The following is a 27,408-nucleotide window of genomic DNA, read 5'->3' on the forward strand; positions in this document are numbered from 1 at the left end:
TCGAGGATCCGGCTGACTATGAATTATTGTAACCGATCAGAACCCCACGTCTTCATCAATAATACACCCCCCAGGCGTGAAGCTAGTTGACTTATTTATCCAGATAAATAATAGGAAATAAAAACCTCGAGGATAAAGGCAGACGGTACAGCGAGCCAGAGCGATGAGGCCGAGGTAACAAATGTCCGCCACTCGATCTAAATTGAGTTAGAGTTGCCTCGGACCCCCTCACCAACCGCGTATCCACTGCCACCCTTACCCCGCATGAGGCAGTAAAGAAAGATACCGTGAGATCCCGAGACAACACCCATATTGCCAAAGCTTTTCAGCTTTTTTTCTTCCTCAATTTTCTCTCTCTCTCTCTCTCTCTCCACTTCTACTTCATCGGAGTCTGGATAGATTTTTCTTTGCGGACTTAATCTAAGCCTCGGAATAAAGTGACAGGGAACTCCTGAGTATCATCTCTTTTCCATTTCCTTTTTTTTTCATTTCTTTGCACTCTTTTTATCCCTTGGAGGAGAGTTTTTCGAGGACTGAGTACACTTCTCTCCTTGTTTTCTGAATTCATCTCAAACTTTTGGAAGCAACTTTCAAGCTGGATCCGGAGACGAGCGAAAGAGCAATAAAAAGATGGAGGAGAAAAAACATTTGGCAATAACGTGATGTCTTCCATTTGTAAGGAAAATGGTTGACAGGTGCCATTATGAATGTTTTCCCATAGGTCATAGTCGATGTACAGACAACACGCTTCGTCATTCGTTTAATGGAACCACCGCCCCATGTAATCATCTGGCCCGTCAAACTTGTCCTTCGGCACATGTCGGTAGGGGCAAAGGTGCGTGTTGATTCCTCTACATGGACTTTTTTCAGGCTTTTCACTTGGTCAATGTCCTTGGAAGACGAAGCGTGATGCCTATTACCGCTCGTTGTCCCACCGGAGTGGACCCGTTTCGTGACGAGGGCCAAAATGCCGAGGTGATAAATGATGCCGTCAATGCCGTCTATTCCATTCTACCCTCTCCTCTTATTCCCCAGTGTTTTTTCCGGATATTTCGCTATTTTATTAGATCAATTCCCCTGTGCTTATTTCGGTTTATTAATTAGAGTCGTTTTTGAGACAATTTGGCCTGTTTACGGGGAATTGCTTAGGTTTTTGAGGGTGTTACCTCCCCATCTGGATCTCGGGTATTCCAAGTGGTGGGTCCGTTGCCCTGGAGTACTAAACTGCTCTCCTTCACAAGATGTGCCCAGGAATTTCCACTTTTGTGGTTTATAAGTCATTCTGAACTTGGTATATTAGTTACGATAACAACTTGAAATTTTAGGAGACGTTTAGAAGGGTTTCCGAACTAGTCATCTCCGTGTATATAATAGATTTGCCTTCTAGTCTTATTCTAAAAATTTGTCTAGGCTTCTAAGATATTGGTGTTCATTGCACTTGAAGGAGTAGGGGACCAATTAGGTCCTTGACCGTAATATTAGGGTTGGCCTTACACCCCCGTGATAGCTCAGACTGACCCCATCCCTAGTCTCCATGCTACGTGAATTGAACAAAAGGGCCTCGCATGTGACTTTAACAGAGAGATAGAAAATACCTGAGTTTTTGTCGGAGAAAAGTAAACTGTCTCTGGAAAGAGTTTACCACTCAAACACTTTAAGACCGAGCTCAAATTACAATTGACAACTCAATAAGAAAAACTTTACAAAAGACTTTTGGTTTTAAGATATATGACTTATTTGCCATTTCCATGTTTCAACTAACTTTCTACAATTCCACATTTTATTGTGTTTGGACTTTGGATATATTTCTATTTCTCATCGAAGTTAATATTTAAATACATTAAAAATAGAAGATAAAACGATTCAATCTAGGTAGTTATAAACGTTTCTTATGACCAATCACTTTAGATGTAAAACTAAATATTTGACTTAGTGTCAACATGTAACTTAGGTATTTGAAAATAGATTCCATCAGTGTATCCATGAAATTTAATTTTCTTAAGATTACTGCGATTAAGTCATCTTAATTATCAAAAAAGTTTGTTTCATATTTTCCCTATCAACCTGAAAAAATCCAGAATATTTCTCGAACATGAAGAAATTCGATGACTAATACACGCAAGTGGCCATGTAACTTATGATCAGAGTAAGAATTTCAATTCGATTATTTCGGAAAATAAAATTATTAGGCTCTATATAAGGTTATTACTGAGGGCCTAAGGATTCGTTTTTTTTAAATAAACATTTTGCTCTAGAAGGCAATGGGATTGAAAATTGCACTCTGATGGTAAGTCATATGTCCACTTAAACAGAACTAAAACCCCTATAAATTCCATTGAAAAGACGAAAAAATAGCAAGTCGACTCGACAACTACTTAAGTCACTAAATATCAGATAGAGTCCACCGAATCGTAAGAACCTCTAGTAGAAAACCCCCCCAAGACCGGCATTACTATCCTCGTTGGTTTGTTTCTTGCTGTAGTAAGAGCTCCATTGAGATTCCGCACGTATAACCGTCTGGGCTAACGATCCTCAAGGTATATATCCTTGGCAAGTAGAGTAGTAGACACTGCCGACGGCATTCGGGAAAAGGGACAATGTTTTATTCGTTCCCAGTCTCTCACCTTTTCCTCGTCGTTCTTCTTTTACATCATTCTTGTAACTCAGTGTATGTCAACCACCACTTTTCTCTCTTCATCAGTGGGATGAGCCTTTGGGCTAACCTCTTTGTACTCAACTTCACTCGACCTCTTAGCCAATACTCCCCACAATTAGCTTATCCTGTTAAAACCCATTCCAGGAGCTAGTCTCATCTGTCGTTTAGGGGTTGAATTCGTTAAAGGTCTTTTTCTGGAACCAGTTCTTCTCTCTTTCATCTCACAATTTTCTAGAATAGATGTTTTTCTTACCAAATTGGAAAAATTCTTCATGGGGTAACAAGAGTGGATTGAAATTGGTGATAATAATGATTCGTCAGTTTTTGTTCTTGCGACACATTGGAACCTACCAATACGTCTTTTTTGATCAATGTTAAGGGATTGTTGGAATAGTGGAATTCAATCCCCTCTTTCTTATCATTTAGATATTGGTGTTGTGTTCCGAAGAAACAATGTTTTTCTTTATAATGTAGAGAAAACTGGAGAAGCGATGTAGTATTCACTTGATGAATTTATTTTATGATGACACTTCTGAATTTGAGAAAGGTGTTGACTGGGTACAGGGTGGTTTTGAACTGACTGAAGGGAGAGTTCCCTTGCAGGACATGAGACTTGGAATTAAGGTGGAAAGGAGGAAAATTGAGGAGTGGGAGTTTTTGGAGGTGCCAACATTTATGGCGAATAGTAAAATCTGTCTGGACTTTTGGGGACAGTTGGGACCTAATGGTTTAATTGGTTTGAGTGCAAACCCATTTAGTTAGGATGGGGACTAGGTTGGGAGCTTAGAGTATTTGAACTGTACTTGGGAATAGGGAAATAATGTGGGTATACAACACCTTCCTCCTTAAGTTTGTTAACGGAGAGTTAACAAATGATACATCGAATTACAATAATATTGAATTATAAAAGATAAAACATAAAATCGAATAAGATAAATTGAATTATAAAGGATAAATCATAAAATTGAATAAGATACATTGAATTATAATAATATTGAATTATAAAAGATAAATCATAAAATCGAACAAGATAAATTGAATTATAAAGGATAAATCATAAAATTGAATAACATACATTGAATTATAAAGGATAAATCATAAAATTGAATAAGATATTTTGAATTACAATAATAGATGAATTAATTGATAGAATTGTAAATCTAAGATTCGTAACTGATAAAAGACTCTAAGATTTAGTCAAATGTAAATGTGCTTAAAAGATTAGATGTGAATTCAAAAAGTTTAAATATTAAATTAAATTGGTGTTGTGCTTCTACGAGGTCGTTGGCGCGTTGGAAAACGAATAATTGGTGGGACTTCGTCGTCATCCGAAATTTCAGGTATTCGATGAGGGACAGCAGGTACATCCTGTCTTGGTCGGTAGGTCACTATTTCATTGACTGATGTAGATGATGGTTCTGATGAGTCAAAAATACAATTCACGAAATTACTGATGAGTGGAGGATTCGTTTCACGGTTCCTCGGATTCGTAATAGGATAACGGAGACGATGGAAAAAATCAATTTGTCCAAAACATTTGCAGCAACGAAAAATAATGATAATAATGATGAATGCTGCGATGATCCCAAGGGCGACATTATACCATCTAGTATGGGTGACAATGAATGGTTCGTTCATTTGTTTTGTGATAATTTCGTCGAACTCGTTGAGTTTTTTATCAGCTATCTGGAGGTCCTTGAGGTCGATGTTGGTTAGATGAATTGGCTTCAGCGTAATGGACTCAATGGTACTGAAATGAGTCTGCAGGATACAACAGTCGTCAGCGATTATATTCATATGAGGAATATAATAAGTCGTGTTTTTCGTGCTGTCGCGTGTTGATTCAATGACGATCTGGTCTGTGTAACCTCGGCATTCGGGTTCCAATTGGATTAATCCACTCTTTTGGAGAATGACATCTTCTAGGTGATTTTCATTCTCTCCGCACATAATCGTAAGCGTTGTTGGTTTCTGGAGGATATAAATCCATTGATTCCTTCCGATATGATGCCAGGTTTCGATGGTTGCCTTGATGGTTTTAGTTGTACATGATGCTGGAATCTTTGTCGTATGTGGAGATAGCAGCTCGATTTCACACGTTGGATTGCTAGTTGAAGTCATCGTATGCAGGTGATAGCAGATGTATTGTTCATCTTGGTACTCATGACAATCAGACAATCCGTTAAGGAAAGTGTATTGGGATCGAGATTGTGATAATAGGAGGTAATTGCTTTGAGGCATAATGTAGGAGAAAAATTGTGAATTATTATGTTGGATAGGAATTGGGATTATTTCATAGAGTTCAAATTTCATTTTGTCCACAAGTGGGATTTGTAATGCAAAAATGATATTGTCTTTTGTAGACATAATTTGTAAATGTAAAAGCTTGAAAAAGTGATGGATATTTTCTAAATTTGGGTCCATTATTAGTTCGTGGATATTTTTGTATCTTTTTAACTCGTCATGTAACATTTGTGGGGTTAGGAGAAAAGGAGAGACGATATTATGGTCAGCTAAATTAACAGCTTCGATATACTTAGAAAATTCGCGGTTTGCTTGAGTAACAAGTATATGGAGTATAGTGATTTGTTGATTGAGTGTCGTTATCATTTCTAAATGAGATATGTAAGAGTTTGTCTGGGCGGTGAAAGAATTAATTTTCTGAATATTTTCATTCATTGCTTTCTCTTGACTCTCAAGGGAAAACAAGGAGTTATTGAAATTTCTAATTGCGTTTGCAATTATTTGAACTTGTGATTTCAGCAATGTCTGTGTTTGTTTGTTATTATTTGTCAACATTTTTATTGAATTTTCATAATATTGGGCATCGTCTGCGTTAGGCATGCCGAAACTCCATTTGAATATATAAGACAATCCATTGATGAGACCACGTTTCTTTCTTCTGATAATTGATCTCTCAGTCATTTGTCGAAGAATATCATTCTTTATTTTAATTTCTGTCATTTCTGATTTAATAAGATCAATTGAATGATCACAATGGAAACTGATATTACTCTTTTTAGTAATTTCATTCGTCGTCTGTTTACAAATTTCTTCAGTTTTACTTAAATATTTATTAATGATATCGAATGTGTCTCTGAGATGAGTTCTATTGAGATAAGTGAGAAGAGTTAATTTGGAGTTAGTGATTTGAACGATTCCCTTTTTATTATAAAAGATACCACTTGTATTTTCAAAAGGATAAAAAGAATAAAAGTCTTTACAATTAATTAGGAGAGGAAGTAGGAATAGAATCAGGATTGTTTGATTCATCTGAAAAATAGGGTTTTAGTAAATTAGTATGATATCTTACTAACTTTCTACCAATTTGTAATTCTACGGTTTGATTCGCGAATAGTTTAATAATTTTAAATGGTCCTTTCGCGTTGGGACTCAATTTTTTCGAAAGACCCGGGGTCGTGCCTTTATTTTCGATTGTAACTAAATCACCGACTTTGAATTCAATGGGACGAATTTTTTTGTCGTGATATTCTTTGCTTCGCAATTTCGATTCGATCAAATTCTCTCGTGCCATTTGAAAGGAAGAATTTAATTTAAATTGTAATGATCGAATATAATCATCATAGGTATAATGAAATTCGGGGTCTTGCGTGATAGATGATGGTAAATAAGCTTTGTGACCAAAGAGAAGTTCATAAGGAGTGAAATGAGTTGACTTATGAATTGCAGTATTATAACTGAACATTGCAAATAGAACATATGTATCCCAATCGGTCTGTTTTTTATTGATATAATGTTTCAAATAGTCCTTAAGAGTGAGATGGGATCTTTCTAGTGCACCATTAGTTTGCGGATGATATGGGGTTGACGAGATATGTTTAGTTTTAAAAAGGTTAGTCATTTCTTTCATGAGACTTGACATAAAATCTGTACCTTGATCGGTAAGAATAGTTTGAGGGATTCCAAAGTAAACAAAAATACTAAGAAGTTTATCAACAACCGTCTGAGCTTCGTGATTGGGAACAGGAAATGCAAACGAATATTTTGTGAGATCGTCTTGAGCAGTAATGATAAAACGATTGCCTTGTTCTGTCAAGGGTAATGGTCCTACAACGTCAATTGCTAATCTTTGAAAAGGTTTTTCAGAAGTAGTTGTGATCTCCATTGGTTGTTTAGTGGGTTTGAAATTAGTTTTATTTAATTGACAAGAGTGACACTTCTTTATGTAATTTCGAATATCACTCTTCATTGTTGGCCAATAATACGTTTCTTTTACCTTTGAATACGTTCGATTGAAACCACTATGTCCAGATAACTTACTATCATGGAATTCTTTGAGAATGATTTTAATTTCGTCTAGATTCTGAGGGATGATTTTCTTCGTATTAAGAAATTTGACGTTGTTGGATGGAAAAATAAATTTAACCATTTCATTAAAGATTTCAGGCTTAACTCCGTTTTTTAATTTTGGAGGTATTAGAGTAAAGTCTTTTGATTTAATCTCAACTTTGAATTTCATAAAAGTTTGAAATAAATTTCGATAATCAATCTTGTCATGATGCTTGCTCTTAGGAAATAGAATGAATAAATTTTGGTGATCGTTAGTTAATTTCTCGAATCCATTGGGGTTTGATGTTAGGCTATTCGTATCGAAATTCTCGGTGATGTATTCTGAATATTGATTTTCTCTATCCAAATCTTCAGACCAAAGAAATACAATATTTCCTTTTAATTTAGAAAGGGGAGTTTCTTCTTTTGGATAATCAATCACATCTTGATTCGTGTAATGAAACTTTGTAAAATCTTGATAAGTTTTCTCGGATTTGTTCATTAAAAGTATTGTCTTATTTTCTGGATTTGTATCGCAAATTAAGCGCGATAAACCATCAGCGTTAGAATTGACTCTACCTGGTTTGTATTTAATAATGTACTGGTATTCCGATAAGCGCAGTCGCCATCGAACAAGTTTTGAGGATGGATTTTTGCAATTAAATAGCCATTGAAGAGGCCTGTGATCCGTGTAAATAGTGAATTCTCGTCCGTATAAGTAGGGGCGAAAATATTCAACTGTTTGAATGATTGCTAATAATTCCTTTTCTGTAGTAGAATAATTCTGTTCAGCAGAATTTAATGTCCGTGAATAATATGCAATAGGTAAGTCTTTATCATTAATAATCTGAGATAGGACGCCACCGATACCAACATTCGATGCGTCACAAGTTACCGTAAAAGGTTTCGAAAAATCTGGGTATTGGAGTAACGGTTCATTGGTTAAAATCGATTTCAATTTGTCGAATGCGTCTTGTTGTTTTTCCGTCCAAGCGAATGGTACATCATTTTTTAATAATAAGGTCAATGGTTTTGCAATTGTGGAAAAGTTTGGTATAAATTTTCTATAGTAACCAGCCATTCCGAGGAAGATTTTGATTTCTTTAGGATTCGTAGGAGGTTTTACCTGTTGAATACACGAGATTTTCTGGGGATTCGGTCTAACTCCATCTTTAGAAATAATGTGTCCGAGATATTGACAAGATTCATGGAGGAATTCGCACTTGTCAGGTTGGAGTTTCAAATTATTTTCGCGCAGTCGATTAAAAACGTTACGTAACTTTGTTTCGTGCTCAGCGAGATTAGTTGCATAAATAACCACGTCATCTAGATAGACAAAACATTGGGTAGTAGTGAGGCCAGTGAGAACATTATTCATTAATCTTTGAAATACAGCAGGAGCATTCTTCAATCCGAAGGGCATTCGCGTGTACTCATAGTGACCAGATGGGGTCGAAAAAGCGGTTTTCTGGGCATCATCGGGGTGCATCGGGATTTGATGGAAACCACTTGCCAGATCAAGTGTTGTGAAATAATGAGAATGGCCTAATTGGTCTAATATATCTTCTATATTTGGAAGAGGGTACGCGTCTCCTATTGTTTTTTCATTAAGTTTTCTATAGTCGATAACTATGCGCCACTTTCGTTGGCCTGAAGCATCCATTTTCTTGGGGACGACCTAGAGTGGACTCGACCATGGGCTTACAGAGGGTTTTATGATCCCTTGTTTCATCATTTTTTCTATTTGGTTGGAAACTTCGTTTTTATGTACCTCGGGGTACCGATAGGATTTTACCTGAATTGGGATATTGTCGATTGTAGGGATTTTACAATCTGTCGCTGAGGTATAGGATAATTTGTCGTCTGGGAGATTGAAAATATCGTGAAATTCTTCACAGAGTTTGGTTAATGATTGTTTTTCTTCCGGATTAAGGTGTTCAGTGCGGAGATTTTCATGTAGTAATTCATGTCTTTTTTTTAAGTTATTCGAATTGTTATTTATATGAAAAACTTTCATTTGATGAGGAGGAGATAAAAGCGGTAAACATGGTTTCGGAATGATTTTCTCTTCTGCGGATCGATTTATAATTGTAATAAACGATTCTTTTTTATTTGTTGCTTTTACGAGAGCTGTGGGAATTAATACTTGTTCTTCTTTATCGAGAAATTGACCGGTGATTATACCTTCGTCGAGGTTGAGAGGATTCATGAGCGATATTTTTGCAATTATTTCAGAGCGAGGTTGAATAATTATTTGTGATGCGTTGTGAAATAGAATAGCATTACTTTGTAGTGGTAAGGGAAATGGTAGCGCGTCGATTGAGATTGTCGAATTTTGATAATTGATTTTGCAATTATGCTTTTGGAAAAAATCTTGTCCCACGAGACCATCAAATGGGATTCCTGTATCCGAATTAAGGACATGAAATTTATTAAAGAAAGAGTTAGAATTGACCGACAAATTTAGTTCCGTCTGTCCAAGAGTCATGATCGGTGCGTTGGGTTTAATACCATTGAGGATAATTGGCTCAGGATTGATGATTTTATAATTACGAATACTCGAGGCTTTTACGAGAGAGACGGCCGCTCCAGTGTCGACCAAAAATTTAAGGATTTGATCAGAATCGTCTGAATGAGGGGATTCAAAGAGAATATATGTTAACTCGTTGTTATTCGAGGGTATATGAAAAGCAAATGAATTTAAAGTTGTAGAGGTAGTTGGAGCTTCATTTTTTTGTTCAGATAGCTCTGGTTGATGTAAATTACGATTGACCGTTTGAAAATTTTTATTTTGCATTGGGTTGCTAACGTTGACGCTTGATTGTTGTCGATTTTGCGATGCGTTATCCCGGTTTTTCTTTACATTTGCAGCAAATCGTTTTATACATTCTTCAATAACATGACCACTCTTTTTACAGTAGTTGCACGTTTTTTGAGAATTTGATCGGTTCGAATTTTGATTGAGTCGTTGATTATTAAATCGATTTGGGTTTTGTGATTGATTTTGATTTTTGAAAGTATTTTGGTGAGAATTTTCCTGAGAAAAATGAATCTGTTTATGTTCACGTGATGTGAAGGAATTTGAATTTCTATTTTTAAGTCGGCAGTCATCACTCGTGTGATTTGATCTACCACAATGTCTGCATTTAGCATACGAATTATATTGCATTCGAAGGGCTTTTTCTTCGGTTACCGCGGCAGTAAAAGCTCGATTGATTGTAGTAAATTCGCGGTAGCGGAGCATTTGCGAGATTTGAGGGTGTGTGTGATAAATAAATCGATTTAGAGTGATCTTAGTGACCATTGCGATAGAGCCCGGTAGGAGAGTTTCGTCTTGTTCGGTCGTGTGAATTGTTGCGAGAATACGCGATGAGAGGTCTTCAATTCTCTGGTAATATTGTGAGACATTTTCATTTCTCATTTGGTGTATAGAATTCAATTCTTCGAACAATTGATCAAGAGTTTTCTTATCATGATAAAGATTTAGGAGAAGGTCAGAAATTTCTTCCCAAGTCGTGAGGCTGCAATGAATGTCGATCTGCTCGCGAGCTTTGCCAGTGATACGACTTTTCACATAGAGTAAAAGTGCTGGCTTTTGCTGAGCAGACGCAAGTTCAAAAGCTCCATCAACTTGTTTGATAAAACTGCGAATTTTGTATCTATCTCCATCAAAAGTTTCGGGAATGAGTTTAATTAAAAATGAGAGTTCATAAGACATGGGCTTGTCGGTTGTACGTTGATTATTCTCTGTACTGTCAGGCATTTTGTTGAACGTTGAAATTTGATTTCTATGTTTTGGGTTCAAAAGAAATTTATAGAGGTATTTGGAAGTTATGGGAAGTAACGGAAGTGTCTAAGTGTATGAATACTCAAATGAACAGAACTTACTGCGGAAACGATTCGTTGCGATCGGTGCTGGAGTTGCTAGTTCCAGTGTGTTCAACCAAACTGCAGAGATTTCCTTAGCTCGCGATAGTCCTTCAGTTTGTCTCCAACGATGTCCACGTTCTCAGCAACTTGATAGCTGCCACTCGGTCCACAGGGTAGAATTGCCAGTTCCACTTCAATTCACTGCTTTAGAGTGCTGGACATCCCAATCCTCGTCGCCAGAATTATGTTGTGTTCCGAAGAAACAATGTTTTTCTTTATAATGTAGAGAAAACTGGAGAAGCGATGTAGTATTCACTTGATGAATTTATTTTATGATGACACTTCTGAATTTGAGAAAGGTGTTGACTGGGTACAGGGTGGTTTTGAACTGACTGAAGGGAGAGTTCCCTTGCAGGACATGAGACTTGGAATTAAGGTGGAAAGGAGGAAAATTGAGGAGTGGGAGTTTTTGGAGGTGCCAACATTTATGGCGAATAGTAAAATCTGTCTGGACTTTTGGGGACAGTTGGGACCTAATGGTTTAATTGGTTTGAGTGCAAACCCATTTAGTTAGGATGGGGACTAGGTTGGGAGCTTAGAGTATTTGAACTGTACTTGGGAATAGGGAAATAATGTGGGTATACAACATTGGTCAGCAGCCCACGGTGTCTTGTAGACTCAGTTTCTAAAGACTCCAAGAAAGTCAGAGTACGATCGAGAGGACCTCTGGCTCTCATACATAAGTTCAATTTATACGGGTATTTTGTCGGGGTAAAACGGGGTAAAACTGCCCATATAGGACAGGGCATTCGAATGTCCTGCCACAACTGATCAGCCGAATCAGTCACACTTATCAAAGACATAGTTTGACAGGTTTGCGAATAATTTGGGACTATTCACAATTGATTAGATCAACAAGCCGGATGATCTAACCCCAAATGTTATATTCTGAATTTATACTGAGACTGAAAACTATTTTACAATAAAAATGAAACAAGCTGGAGAAGCTATAGAGAATTTCTCAAATGAGTTCAGAGTCCCTTTCACGGATTTCAAAACTCAATTCATATGTGAACACAAGAGAGAAACGTCCACTAGAATTATAAAGCAAGTAACCAATAGCAAAAAAAAGAGTCAGAATTCTTTCAGCTCCACTACAGGGACACTATCAAGATTTGGAAACTTCGGAGAGAAACAATACTCACTATCAATCATATTAGAACCAACTGTAATCATTTAGATCAGCAAGCGAAACATTTAAAGCACATCCTTCGGCACTGTTCTAAATAGATAGATCAAAAACAGGAATTGGTTGACAATATTGGTAAATCGAACTGTGCGCAGACTGTTACGACTAAAAAATACATATAACTATATACTATCTGAAAGACTGTAATTTACGAATCTAAAGCAAATTAGGTCACAAGGGAAAAACGTAAAGTAGCTAGTACAACCTTAATGAGAATGTAAATAATCCATTATCCCCTCAAACTAATAAAAAATTATATATATTTCGTCTACAAAATTAAATACGAAATGTTCTTTCGTCATGTATATATCTTTTGAAAGTGTAATTCTTCTCTACAATGGTCAAAATCCGAGGTATTATTCAAAGAAATGAATATGACCATTGATTTCCATAATTTAATATGACACTGAAATATCGTGACAATAAATATCTGTCAGATTGCGTTTATCGAGTCCAGGACGTGTATTGGTATACAGTATAATCATGGGCATTGAGAACAGACGACTCACAACACTGTATGAGGTTTTAGGGAAAAACGAGGGGGGAAACAAATGGAAGGAGGGAGAAAGGAACAAGAGAGTTGGGGCGAAGGAGACAAGGTAAAAGGATAAGCCGAGCGGAGTACCCCAGGGGAATTCCTGTGGGATACTCTCTAGAATGAGACTGGAATGCTTTATCAGTTTTTGGGGGACTGACCGCTTTCTGCCGCCTTATGTCATATATACATTCAATAATCTATTACCCGTAAACTGAATTACTGCCTACTGTTTATTGTGTGGACATCATACAATCACCAATAATCCTCACGTGAAACCTTATTATTTTTCTCTCTCGTTATTTATTATATAAGGCTGATGACGCGCTCCTATATGGGTACTTATGACTGCGACCATGACCATATATATGAAATTAAACAAAGTTACTTTCTTTATCCACACTCAGTAAAACGGAATACAAATTTTTTTTCCTTCTGACTGTTTGTATATTTTTCAACCTTATCCCACCTGTTGATTATCGATATTCCGTAATGACTGCGATTTTCTCACACCGCAACAGAACGAATGAAACTGTAGATTATTTCAATGCAGTCATCTCTCGATGGTATGTGAGTGTATGGATTACCTCTCAACCCTCCCACCGACAGGGGCGTCGAGTGAGAAGGGAAGAGAAGAAAAAAACAGGGAATAAATTCCAATAGCGAAAAAACGGCAGCGGCGATGATGCAAGAAAAACGAGCCCATTCTGATAATGGTACCATTCCACTCTTTTTCGTTTTTCATCTTCCTTCTTTATCTCTGCATGCGCGTATATATCAGTATATAAAGTGGGATCGACGCCTTGGTCGGAGCTCTGAGGGGATTTGCTCGGCGGATCTTCCTCGTCGGGAAAATGTATCTGCGTACGTGAGGAAATGAATGGGACATCTCTTCAGAAAAAGTATCGTCCATTTTTCCATCGGGTGTACCATTTTTTATTACATTCTCATTCTGTCTATACTCGCGGATGGCCATAGCGAATAGGGAATGAAAGGGTTTGAGAAAGTTTATTGGAATTAAAGAATATGAATTTGAGTGAGGGACCATAGTGTTACTCGATGATCAACTCCATTTGAAGTCGATTTAAAATCAACCGAAGCCATTGAAATCAGGTGAATTTGAAGTAGTTTTTGAAATCACCGAAATTGCCTTCGGTCAGTAAAATCAAATATCGCTTGTATTGAATTTTTGGGGATTTCTCCAAGTACAAAATTCACTCTTTTTCTTCTGGAAATATTTTCAAGAGTTTTATTGCGATAGGGCCCCAGTTATATGAAAAGGAGGACAAGTTTTATTACTCGCTTTGCTAAGCAACATTTGGCGACCATAAGTGGCCATGGGGTTATAAATATCAACCTTTTTGGGGATGGAAATGTTCTGGTCCATGAGGCCCAAAAATACTATATTTGAGTTTAGTCTGTTTTGCGAATCTGTAGAGGAACATACCTCCTGACGAAAGTAGAGTCACGAATAACGAATAAATTATAAAGTGAATAAAATAGAACGAAAGTGTTCCTTATTTCAGTCCCATAATACAATAGCTTGTTTATCAAACGTTTATAAAAACAAAATAAAACCTTTCTCCACCAACCTTTTTCCGGGAATTCACTCATTCGCGTAAACGTTGCAAAATCGACGAGCCTTAGGTATATATATTATGTTTGTAGTACGTAAGTCATCAATTTAGCAATAACGATACTTATCACTATTCTCCCGAATCATATTTGCTGTGACTTAAATTTATTATTTATGTCACTTAAATTTAATTGCAATCGTTGACTACAAAATTAAAATCAAATGAAGTCATTAGTTCTGCAACTTGAAGTCACTCAAATCACGCCCCCGTTCCAATTACTGAATTCATCTGAAGTCGACTTTAAAATAAAATCGTTGTGTTACTCAATTTGGGAATGAGTAGTTCCTCAAATCCCTGTGATCGAAAACTCAAAAATTACTTGAGATTTCAGCCACAATGTCATCTAAATTTATTGTGTCACAAGGTTGAGTACAATTTTGATTGAAAACGTTCGCGAAATTTTTCATTCATTCTGAAAATTGTCGAAAATTGGGTTTTTTATGTTAAATTATCCTCAATTTTTCAATGAAAATTTGAATTTACCAATTCATTTCATTTTTTTTAGTAGATTGAACATTCAGAAATTTTCTCTGTATCTTCAACATTTTTCGGTGTCGGGTGGCCTTCAAAATTTAAATTACTTCAATATTCGCGAATTTAACTGAGTCGTCAATGAAGAATATGACAGAAATTTCCTGTAACTTTGTCGTTTTTTTAAATTTTGAAGATTTGATCCCTGAAATTTCAAGGTAATTATTCGCAATCTAATATTCTATTGCCAGAACTGTTAATTTCTCAATCGAGTTAATGGGGGACTGCGGCGTTGAGAACAAAGCGATGAACTAATTCAATTACACCAAATAGTAATTGCAGCAGTAGATGAGTTTGAAATCGAGCAAATCAATTGGCCGTTTGCCTCAATTCGGGATTTACCCATTGAACTGACCCTCTGTATAGAGATGGTGTGAAACGCTCGATCGAGTGTCCTGGTGAAACACCAAATTCCTGAATGGCCGTCTCAACCCAAACCCTCCTAGGGTGAATATACACAAAGTGGTTTGCTGGTGGGCAACCCCATCGTTCGGAATGCAACAGGTGATGATCCTTTCCCGATATCGGACCGTCCGGCCCATTACCATGTCCTCTAACTCTGCGACCCTCAACCCTCCGTGTCGTATTCACTTTTTTTATCCGTTTCACTTTTTTATTTTTATTCTTTTGTCCTTCTCAATGGGGATTCCTATTCTCTAAGCCACTGGAGGATCAGAGAAATCAAACTACATTTGTTGGGATTGAGATTTATTTGGGAAATTGATTTACATTTATTTTAAAGCCAATTTTCTTCTTTCTGAGTCCGAGTGGAAACAGAATTTTGCATACTATATCGACTGATTGTAATCGGAAAAGTATGACAAAAAAATTTATGATAATCCATCATCGATAATAGTGAAGTAATTAATCTATAATTTATAATTTTCCATTTATTGAGAAATCAAATGGAAAAAAATAGGGAGAAAAATTTTATTAAATTCTCAAAAATTTTTTAAAAACTGTAAAAATCCATAAATAATTACCCTTATAGATTTCCTTTCTTAAAATTAAAAGACAATGAAAATCAAAGTAGTCAAATCAATACCCCTTGAATAATTCCATCCAAACGGCTCTTTATTAAATGTCTCATCGGTCGACGTCAAAACCACACCCCACCACTACTCCTTTTTTCGAACGTTCAGTCTGGTTGAGATCAAACGATCCAAATTAAAGATGAAAATGGCATTGGGGATGACAGGAGTTACGCAGTAGTGAGAAAGATGATAAAGGCAGGAGGGGTGGGAGTGTAAAACCTGAGTAAAGGAGAATAAGAAAGATGAAATCGGTTCTGCGGGGGACTCGTGTGCTCGTTCGCGTACGAAGAGCTCCTTTTTGTGATTTATGGACGTGGAGACCGGCGATTGTAAGTCTCGTGGTTTTTTGGGGGATGGGGGGGAGTGGATTTCTCTTTCTCTGGAATCGGGCTGCGTCAATGACATTTTTTGATGCGTGAGGCGAAACCCAATTCGTAAACACTTTTCCATCCGTTCGCACTTGTCGGAAGAAGAATTGGGGGAGGTTTAGAAAGGTGGGTGAGGCAAAATAGAATGTAAGAGATAGACGATTATGAACGAAGTTCAGACAAGTTTTTAAGGGCCTAATGCACTATGGGACACATTAAAAAAAAATTACGTGTCCCTTCGGAGGGGCGACTCACTCCCAAATTGAGTGACACCACGACTTCATTTCGAAGTCGACTTTAGATGAATTCAGTAATTATTTCAGTAATTGGAAGGGGGACGTGATTTCAGTGACTTCAAGCTGTAGAACTAATGGTTTCATTTGACTTTAATTTTGTAGTCAACGATTGCAATTAAATCAAAGTCATTGACATCACAACAAATATAATTCGAGAGACTAATGACAATTATCATCATTGAATCCCTTATTGCTAAATGCCTAACTTGCGTACTACAAACATTATTAAAAATTGTCTTTTTTGACACTATTTTATTCGTGAATGACAGTCTTTCAAATATTTACAAATAAATGTTGCTTGTGCAAATTTTTTAGTCGTAAAATATCGCGTAGATTTTGATTTATTCAGAACGTTCAAGTTGTGATTTGAAGAAATAAGCTAAAACCAATATTTACCAGTATGAAGAAAATTTAATAAAAGGAAATAGTGAAAAATGAGGCCTCATAATACGGCCTATCCTCGTAACTTTCTGCTATTCGCAATCATGGTATTCTCAATAGGATCTGAGCCAGAAGGAATGATTTGCCTCCCCCCTGAGGCTATCATCGACTAAGCTCTACGAATTTAGAGGAAAATAACGTAGGCGGAAGCATCGCGCGGGGTGGACAAGTGACATCAATATACGAGGCACGAAATTCCAGTGGCAACAGCCACAGAGGGAGACGAGAAATAGAGAAAGTAAGGGGCAGGGGGAGAGAAAAAAAAGACCGAGTGGATCGTGTCGCTTTACTCGAGGGTGTCAGACGAGTATCCACCATATATCATACATAATGCCGGATCCGATTCACGTATTATGTGCCCATACAACCATCACCCCTGCTTCTATCAACCCAAGGACATTGACAATGTCAAACATTATTAAATAAATACATTACACTGGGAGAAAACTATAAGTTTGCCAATTAAATATCCATCTGACCAAACTTTAAAGCGGATTTTCCAATGGAAATTGGGGCATTTGTTTATACAAAACAAATAAATATAGAAAAAAATCATCATCAAAGATGAGATTTAAAACGTAAATTACAATTTGGAAGAAAAACTACTCTAAAAATTACTTTGACTCTGTACAGTTGCAGAACGGTAATGGAAAATTAGAGCAATTTAACACTTACAAATTTTTGATTGGTTTGATAAGCGTCTTTCGCAAAATTAAAAAAAAAAATTTCGGAACGCTCGGCCCAGATGATTCAGAGTCACCTGAAACGTAAAGATTTCATATTGGCAAAAAGAGTTTTTTTTCTTTTCGATTGCATTTACGATTTCATCAATCAAGCATTTTACGTGATTGAGATGTCGTAAATGAGGGGGTAAGAATCGTAATTGAAAATCATGCATTGTGTCTTAGAAATCGTATTTGACGAGTTTAAAAATCTCGTAAATTGCATCTCAAGTATGATTGGAAAAATTATATTTTCCTCTCAGTGCATCCACTCAGTAAGACTTTGCCTACGAAATCTGACAACACAGTCGCATGTTCAACCAATGATACATTGCTCATGGCAACCACTTTCCAACCGAGACACACATCCCTTACATTTGTACAATGGAGAGTCAAGCGCTGCATCCCCGTAAAAATCCTATACACTGAGGATCCTACGCACATGACTGTACCTAAAAGAAGAGAGATACTGCGACCACGTAAATTGTGAATATGATAATACGAGCCTCGTCGCTACAATCCGATTCGGTATTTCAACGGCGTAGCTACGATTGCCCGGACTATTTGTTCCCGACGGAAACTTCTTTCCAACCTTGCGACAGTCTGACGAATGAGGGGATATTCTACTCTCACCATATATTTTTCTTCTGCCATCATCGGGCGATCAACTGGAACAAGCGGCGAGTTTTTTTTATTTATGCGTTGGAATCTATTAGTTTATTCTCCTACAAAAACAATTTTTTTTTAAACAACAATATACATGAATTGCATTCTTACTTGTTTAACCTTCAGTAGTCTTCAATATCCTTAAATATCTAATTTGCATGAGGTGAAAAACGACTCAATTAACAAAATAATCTTTACTTATAACGTTGTCAGAAAATAGTGAATTTCCTAAGGTGGAAAATAGCCTTCACTTCGGAGTTCTTTGATAAGTTGTTGACGGTACTGCTCATAGAGTGAACAGTACCAGAGCACATAATCAAGATCTTCAGACGGTTCACTGCACTTTCAATCGTTTTCAATGAACTGGCTAAATCGTAATGATCCGCCTTGGCCCTGTTCACCCGAGTCACAGTTTTTCTCATAAATTTATAACATCGATAGTACCAAGGTTTTTTGCGTTTTTTTTTATAATAATGTTCGAAATGCTCGCTTAAATCCTTCGGGATGAGCGTCAACTTTGCCTCACTGAGCTCAGCTTCACTGAGTGCAAAACTCCTTAGGGTTCATATTGACGATAATATAAAAACAGCGAGTAGTTTCCATCAGCCTCTGATAAAGACGTTTTGCATAAATGTATTGTTCTGTCGCAGAAGAGATTTTTTGTATGTTCAAAATGCAATCCTTCCCACAAGTTATTAGAATTTATATTTTTACTGTTCGGCAAGGATGTCCTCCGAAAGCTATTTAATTAAGATCTAAATCTGGATTATTTTAGTAATGACAAATTTAACTTAATACTCATTTATTGCGAAGGTTTCCCAGATCCTAATGATTTTATTTTTGACAAATTTTTGCCGCTCCTAATCCCTCAATTTTATTGTAAAAGAATTTTTCCTAGTCTGGGTCTTTTTCCGCATTTCGTTTGCTACCTCTCTCTCTCTCTCTCTCTCTCTCTCTCTCTCTCTCTCTCTCTCTCTCTCTCTCTCTCTTTCTTTTCCTCTATTGTTAAGAAAATAATATTTCAGAATCTGTCTATGGCTTGTACGTTTACACGACAATTCTTGTTTTATTTAATTTCATGTTATTTACCTCGTGATATCGAAGTGTTAATACAATACAATATAATACGATATTTCTCACGGCATCATTCAACAATACGATTAAGATAGTAATATTGTTGTTCAATGAAAAAAAAAATGGATGACATAAACTTTTTTATTTTCCTCGAAAAAAACAAAAGTTTTCTATTGACATCATCAAATACCCACGAAGCATTACCTCCTCTTCCATTCTCACTTGTTCATTCTTCGATAATAAATAGAAGGCCATTCTTAATCATGAGGTCTTCGATTCTCCCCAACGATTTGCCCAATGGTTTTTGTTGTATCCAATGTCGTGATCGTTAATCAAAGATAGTCAGAAACATCTAGGGGTGGTCCCTCCCTCTCCTCCCCCATAAAAAGATGAAAAAAGCTCAACGGGTATTATTTTATCAATCAATCATCCGAGTTTGGGTCCTCTATTGTCTTCTATGGACGAAGGACTTGCAAGTTTTTCAAGAAATCAAGCTCTCGTCGGCCAAGCCTCATCCCCCACAGCCCTGAGCCACAACGGAAGAACCCGCAGAATTAAACGTATTCGAAAGCGACGGTAGCTCTCACTACTCAGTATAACTGCTGGATTGTGTTGGAAACTTGTGAGATATTTTACAATTAAACCAAAATCCATTAAGGCACACACGGCTGCGTGAGCGTTAACCGCAAACAACCAGCCATGCACAGAAACCTGTGCCTTTCGTTTTACCGGCACCCCCTCCTCACCCCCTTGGATCTCATTCATCCCCCTTGTACCTCGGGGGAAGGGGGTGAGAAAATGAAATTCAGACGTACCAAGTTGCTTCCTGCGTGGTAGTGAGTTTTACGAGTTGGCATGCCAACGTACATCCTCAGATTCCAAAAACGTTTAACCTTTCCTCAAGTTTTCAGGGTTGGGATTGGAGAGGTTCTTTGCACGGAAAGAAATTTTTACTAATTCATCAAATGCTACCGCTGTAAAAATTATACATACAGCTATTATTTGCGATATTTCAAAACTTTATTATGCTTCTGGTACTTACTTGGGTTATTCATGGGAAATTTTGAAAAAGATTAAAAGTGTACTGTGGTAAGAAGAAAAATTTTAAAAATCATACAATAAAACAAAGAGGAAACAATTTTACTGCACTACTAATATAGCAGTTTAGTCTGTAAATTTCTTTCTGTGGTTCGACTCAAATGGAGATTGAAAGTTGTTGTGTCAGGCTCTGAGAAACACTTCTGCAGTTGACCTGGAGCGAAAGAATTTCCTTGTAGAATCCTAAACCCCTTGTGCGGCAGTAGCGAAACATTATAAGAAAATGTACCGGAGTTTTTGGCGTGGAGCAAGAATATAGGGTTAGGTCGTAGCTAAGAAGAGGTACTTTATGTTGTTTCGTAGGATGAGATTTAGTCTGATAATAAGATTCGCCGTGGCACACGAAAAGGCACTGGATGAGCTGGAGGACGGTGCGGGACAGTGAAGGAGGGGGATCTGGTAAGAGTGCGCTAAGATATGACATTCGTGCTGTGGTTTTAACTCCTGGTTATATCCGTATAGTTATGAAACAACCGGATCCCTCTACCCCACTGCTAGCCGGGCCTCTTCATACTCTATACATATCTACTTTCGGGTGGGCGTCCACCCAACTCAACCGAATGCTTCCTACCGTATCTGTGGAACCCGCGAGTTTCTACTCCAAGATGTACACTAACTGTATCAAGCCACCTTTTCCAAAAACTTATGAGGGCAGCGGGAAAATTTGGTGGCGGAGTAATAACATAAATATAAGGAGAGGAGAGAAATATATTGTACTTTTATTTAATTAAGAAAATTTCAAATTTTCTCTAGCATTCGTGATATTTTAAATAATATTAAGTTGAATAGACCGACGATCAATAAAGAAATTCATTTCAAACTGAGTATTTAAAATATACGAGTTCCATGAGGACCGAATGCTCTTTATCATTTTCTTCCGGCTGAAACACAGCTGCAGAGTACTCTTTGGTTGATAGTCAACTGCCCTTGCCATCGTTCTTAGTTGCCTATTCTAAAACACGTAAGGGATTGAGTACATTTTTTGTTGAGAATTGAGCTCGGTTTTCCCATTTTGATTAAATCTGCTGAAAAATAAAGAAAGAAAAACAATTCTCCGACATTAGAATGCAAAATCGACAACCACTAACCGTTTTCCTGGCATGTACTTGGAAAATGAAAAGAAGGGGAGGTGGCTGGTTGCAATACCGCTCGCTAGTATTATAATAAAATGGGCCCAGGGCGTGGATGTGGATGTGGTTCGTAGAGAGTCCAGTTGAATTGGATAGTGGGCAGCGGATTTTCCCGAGTTTAAGAGGAGTCTCCGCGAATAAAAGGGAAATGCATGGAAGGAAAGGTCTAATTTGTTCTCGTCGAGAGAAAGAGTTGTGGGTGGAATGGAGGAGGAAGGATTGGCTACTGGGCTGGTACCTGCGAGGGAGCGAAGGGGGATGTAATTAATATTCATAAGCGTCCAGAGAGGTCCCGAGGGCGGGGTCAACTTACATGTATCTTTTACCGCTGACCCGAACCTAAACCCCCTTACTCTCCTTTTTCCTCTCTTTTCCCACTCCTCTCACTTCCTTTATCCACACCATTCCCATCCCTATTTCCCTCACTCCCCCCCCCTCTCTCTCTCTCTCTCTCTCTCTCTCTCTCTCTCACTCTCCGACTCCCCTCCCCCTTATGTGCCAGCGATAACGGTTGGGAATTAAAATACTGACCACTGCTCTTTCCTAACCCCTTATTCGTTCTGGTGACCAAGGAAAGGTGCGGGTGTTCCCATGTAGAATTCACCCTCACGTTCTTCTGGTCTCAGTCTGGAGGGTGACCAAATTCAATAGAGAAAACTTGCATTTTTATTATCTTAATTCCAGTCGAGATAAAGAAAGGAGGTTTTAATTTCATTTATCACTAATCGTATCTGGGAAACGTTCATTTGTCGGGTTTAGGAAGTGAATTTCACCTGGCTAATTAATATCATTAGTTTTTGATAAGATTTTTGAATTTTAATTGGTTGAATTATTCGTAAAAGCACGAAAAATGTCGTATTTAATTTAATGAAAATTGAAATTTTAATGGAAAATGGTAATCACGTGATGAGAGAGTAATGAAATAGTGAATTATTGCTGGAGATGAATGGATTCAAGGCAACAGTTTAATTGAGAGAATTTAGTCACTCTGGATTTCCGACAATTTCGTCTCAACGTCAATGAAATTCAGCTTATCTCTCTCGTGAAAATTTACCATGAGGACACACTAGGGAAACATTAAAAGTCGGGCTAAATGATAGATATCGATGATTTGAATATTTCCATATTCACGAAAAGAAATTTTTGATAGTTTATAAAATGCTACCACAATAAAAATTCCTATGGATAATTTCACTACAATTTCATATGTAACTTAGTAAAATTCAAAAGTGCTGCAGTTTAAATTTGGGAAAATACCATTGTTTTTTTACGATTCAAAATTTTACTTTTCATTTTACTTGTCAGTGTAAACGCAGACAAAAGCCATTTTAAAATCGATGAACATAAATACTATGTAGCGTAGCAAAATAACTATTAAATAAGTGCAAATTTATTTTTCAGCAGAAAATCCTCTATGCAAAATGCAAGAAATAATATTTTGTACAAGATGAAGAATTTAATTTTACACTGCTAATCAGGAGAAAAGTGTATCGAATATTTCAAAATTTTATTAATATTCTGATACTTATTTGGATTATTCATAGGAAATTTTGGGAAAGATTTTATAGATGGTAAAAATTTATAATTTACTGTGGTAAAAAGAAAAGTTTAAAAAGTCACATACAAAAATAGACAGGAGATAATTTTGAGAGGCTAAGTTGCTTCAGATGCGAAAGCTTCCGAGTTGGAAATCCTAACCGCCTAGCATTGGTGCGAACTAACTATTTTAAAGTCAAGTAACAATCTCAGTTAAACTTGCAGATGATAAAAATTTTCCAAGAATCTATACTGTTAGAAAAATACTCTCAAAACGAACAAATTCCTGTCGTCATTTCAAGAAGTCAGTTCAATTTGCACTAATAAATAAATTCAGTATTCAGTTAATTTCCTCCGATGTTACGAATATTTTTCTTTATTTTATATCGGCTCCTGCCAGCCTCAGTCTGTCACTCCTCCCCGACCTTTATAAGACATCCAGTATGGCATGTCCATATAAATATGTATCTGCTTCAAACTTAAGCTTCCGCTCTATCTTTCTTCGCTAGCTCTGACTAGGTTTTAGTCTTGGTGTGTTATAAGAGTGACGAAGAAATTTTTCGAATATTCAACAAGACTTCTTCTTCACGTCCGTGCGGCATAGGAATATACAAATGTCCCGATATTTTCAATTTATGGATAATTTAATTGTATGTAATGTTCAATTGTTGTTTTCATGTATTTTCAACATTAACAATATTCTAAATTTTTTGTATGTGAAGTTGACTGCAAGCTGATGAAATGGAGGATGTAGATGAAGTTCTAATTAAGATTTTCGGGAAAGTGACAAAATTTCATTAACAAACAACCTGCACTGCCGCGAGGCTCATTCGTCCATCTCCCAAATTGACAAAAAATGTGTTGTTATTATGGAACAGGTACTATTTTTAGTGGTTTGCTTTCCATAATTACAACTATATTATATTCAGCATATTTTCAAGATCTTTTGTAGTGATTGAGACACAAAAGGGGCCAAGCGTCCATTTAGAATGATTTAGCCGAGCACAATGACTGAATAGGTCGGAATTTCCAAAGCCGCGTTCGCTTTCTGTTTTTTTGGATTGTACACCTCTATTGAAGAATATCAATAAAGAGGCCATGTCCGCTAGTCCTAGAACTTTCTGTGAATCTCCTTGTTCCTTCCGGCTTATCTACTTCTGCCACAGCCTCCAACAATATTCATTACGTGGCCCCATTCCTCCGCAAGAAGTATCACAGACGTCTCAGAATTTGATGCAAAACCATCAGAAAATGCTCAGGCAGCAGACTCGGGGGAAGCCTCCTCCTGCTGGATGAAAAAGGTGAGAGAGCCGTCACATTCTAACGCGTTCTCTGCTTAACTCAGCTTGGGCAATAATAAAATGATATAGTGAGGCAAAATATGCATTTAAATTATCGCCCCGCGATAATAATTTGCATGCCAGCACGCCGGTACCTACGCTCAAACGCGCCTTCTCCCCCACCACATCTCGCAAAAAAAAAAAAAAAGAAAATACCACCACTTTTCCCACCCACAAGCCACCCCATAACTTCGATGCTCCGTTCGCTTAGTTTAGCCCCGTTTAATTTAAATAATACTTCAACTCGGGTTGGGTTATACGGTCGCAAGATATACATAAAATCGCCATAACATTGTAAATTATAACTGATACGCGGGGGCTTATATCGCTAGGCGATTATGCCGACTCTTTAAGGGGGTGGGTTTTTACTCTTTCCGTTCCCTTCTCACCGCTACCTACTCTCGTTTACACCGCACTGCGAGCTTCGGGAGGATGCTAAATTAGCGTCGTTACTCCACACACATTTCGGATATTTCTATGCGAAGATAAAAGGGAGATCAACCCCTTCTGTGGTACTTATTATTACCACATTTCAAATTGGGCCCTTGACAATCTTTTTGTCTTGTTATTTCCAGTGAAGTATTCGTAAATTTTTAACTGCATTCCAAATGAGGAATAGGATTCTTCAATTACCTAATTTCTTAATTAAACTTGAAAAATTCTCCGTGAGAGGTTCATAGCGGCATTGGGCATAATACAGTTAAATACTTCTATTGCATGGATTGAAGTCAACAAACGATATAATTACTGCTTTACTTTATGAACTTGAATGAAAATTATTATGTTAAGCCAGCAAACCACCCCAGCTTCGCTTCCAATGTTTTTGCCAAAATTTGAGAAAAGTCGATAACAACTTGAGAATTTTTTCAATTTCTAGAATTTCTTTAAAACTCCTGCAATTTTCTCGTATATTGAAATTTTCTACTCTATTGTAACAAAAATTTCATCTAGTAATGATTAAAATTGATTGGATTCTGCAAGATCAGGCATTGTAGTCTTCACCATACTTTCCATTGTTTTATTGAAGAGTAACTTTCTGAAAACCTTTTAAATATTACAATTTTTCTCAGAGAAAGATCATAGTTTTTAGAAATCTTCAAATTAAAAATCGCCATTCCCAATTTTGAAACTTTTTTTAAAGGTAATTTCCTGTTTTGACATCATCATACGATGAATATTTCTACATTAAAATAGCAAAATGATAGAAAAAATTATCACTAATTACTTTTTTATGAAAAAAATTGCTTCATGTAACATACGTTTTTCCATTAAAAAAAAGTTGTTGCTCAAAACGATTTCAATCAACAAAACTTGCCAAACATTTCAAAGCAAAACCCCTTGGTCTAAATCTCCCAAACAAAAATATATCTCTCATCATCATTTGAAAAGAAAATTTTCAAAAAATAGAACGGGTGATATTGTGACTAAAGAACAACGAAATCACGAAATGAAATGGGGATTAGTAGCAAAAAAAAGCGAATACCTTGCGAATTTAGTCAGCGAGAATAAGTCCGGTCAGTGGTAAATGCAATATGATTCAATCAATCTCCACAGAGCCCTCTTCCTCCCCTCTAATCACCTAGAAATGAAATTCTCCAGCTCTTAATTACCCCGACCCCCCAATCGTCCGCTCCACCAAAAGACCAATTCAACCCTTATTGTTCTTATTATGACTCAAAGCCCAGCCTTTTTCATCTTCCTCTCTTCTAAAGTTCAATGAAGCATTCATAAAACGTATTGCCTATATTCGACGATAAATTGCGTGCCTGAATAATCCAAGACCCAGTGTAATCGTTATTGTTTTATTATGCTATAACAAATATAGGAGGCAGAGATATTTTGAGCGAAACGATGGAGACTGGTGCGTACATTACATACGTCCATGTGTGTGCCATGGTAATAGGTATAAAGGAAATAGGGGAAGGGGCAAGGGGGTGAGTAAGGGTAAAAGAGAAAACAGGGGGATAGAGAGGGAGAGAGAGAGGAGATCCTCTCTCGCCCATCGTTCCACCGCAATTCCGCGAAGTATGCAGATCTAAGAATTCAAATGGCCATCCTATAGAGACCGTAAAATGGCGGACAATCGCGCTCGTAAACCACTATATTAAAATTCTATATCGTAGCGTGCACGCCCGCTGTCCAACCAGTATTATACACCCCTCAAAATCCCTCGGTTTCTCTGTCTCACCTTCTGAAAATGTTGTGCCCATCGTATACGACAATTCTCAGGCCTCCCCTCAGTCCTCCACACCACTTTCTGGGCATGATTTTCAACGTTGGGGAGTACCTCCAACGACATTTGGACCATGCATACGTCATAAGGCTGCAGGAAAGTATACACTGCTGGTGTTTTAGTTTGAATTCGAGATTATTATTTATGGGAGGGAGGGGCTGGATTTAAATGACCACTATTTCCAGGGGTCAAGTAGACTGTTCATCACTGATGACGAATTTCATGTCAAAGGTAAACCACAACCTGAACCATCTCCATATTCTGGATTTATTTTCTCTATTTAGGGTGAAATAAATTTTATTCTCGAAAAAAATATCGAAAAGCCTTTTACCTCCAATTCCTCGAATGCGTCTCTACACAGTCAAACACATACCAGAAGAATCATAACCCAATAATAAATTGCAGTCACCTCAATACTGTCCATCTCATTAAGTATTTATTTACTCTCAGTTTGATATGCTTTTTACTAGCATCATAATAATGACATAAACTCAATATTCTTCTTCCCTCTTTTTCTCAACGGAATTTCTCCTGATTCTCAACAAATGTTATTGGAGTTAGGCTTCTCATTAACTTATCCATGGGTGTACGAAACTCGTCAATTAATTTGGACACATATTAACAATTCATTTTTTAATTACATTGTTTTCACTAAATATAAATAACAAAACAATTTATAAAATTTAAAAAAAAAACAGTCTC

General features: G+C 37.0%; 2 protein-coding genes and 1 long non-coding RNA gene across 3 annotated transcripts in view; 1 reads left to right on the forward strand and 2 right to left on the reverse strand.

The window, feature by feature from the left end:
* The window catches only part of LOC135161894 (nuclear pore complex protein Nup88), a 96,777-nt gene that overhangs the window by 22,397 nt on the left and 46,972 nt on the right, over window positions 1–27,408 (forward strand). The gene's annotated exons all lie outside the window — the stretch shown is intronic.
* LOC135161895 (uncharacterized) lies at window positions 3,151–10,827 on the reverse strand. The gene has a single exon (XM_064119870.1). The coding sequence runs from the start codon at window positions 10,707–10,709 to the stop codon at window positions 8,625–8,627; it is 2,085 nt and encodes a 694-aa protein (XP_063975940.1). The 5' UTR covers window positions 10,710–10,827; the 3' UTR covers window positions 3,151–8,624.
* LOC135161899 (uncharacterized) lies at window positions 3,151–11,457 on the reverse strand. Its single transcript, XR_010298869.1, has 2 exons — window positions 10,835–11,457; window positions 3,151–5,929 (listed from the first exon to the last, which is right to left on the reverse strand). It is a non-coding gene; the product is annotated as an uncharacterized LOC135161899 (long non-coding RNA).

This window comes from Diachasmimorpha longicaudata, chromosome 4, assembly GCF_034640455.1.
Source record: "Diachasmimorpha longicaudata isolate KC_UGA_2023 chromosome 4, iyDiaLong2, whole genome shotgun sequence".
Taxonomy (NCBI): Eukaryota; Metazoa; Arthropoda; class Insecta; order Hymenoptera; family Braconidae; genus Diachasmimorpha; species Diachasmimorpha longicaudata.

Excerpts from the sequence above, each read along its gene's own strand:
- LOC135161895 (XM_064119870.1), bottom strand. The coding sequence starts at position 10,709 with ATGCCTGACAGTACAGAGAATAATCAACGTACAACCGACAAGCCCATG.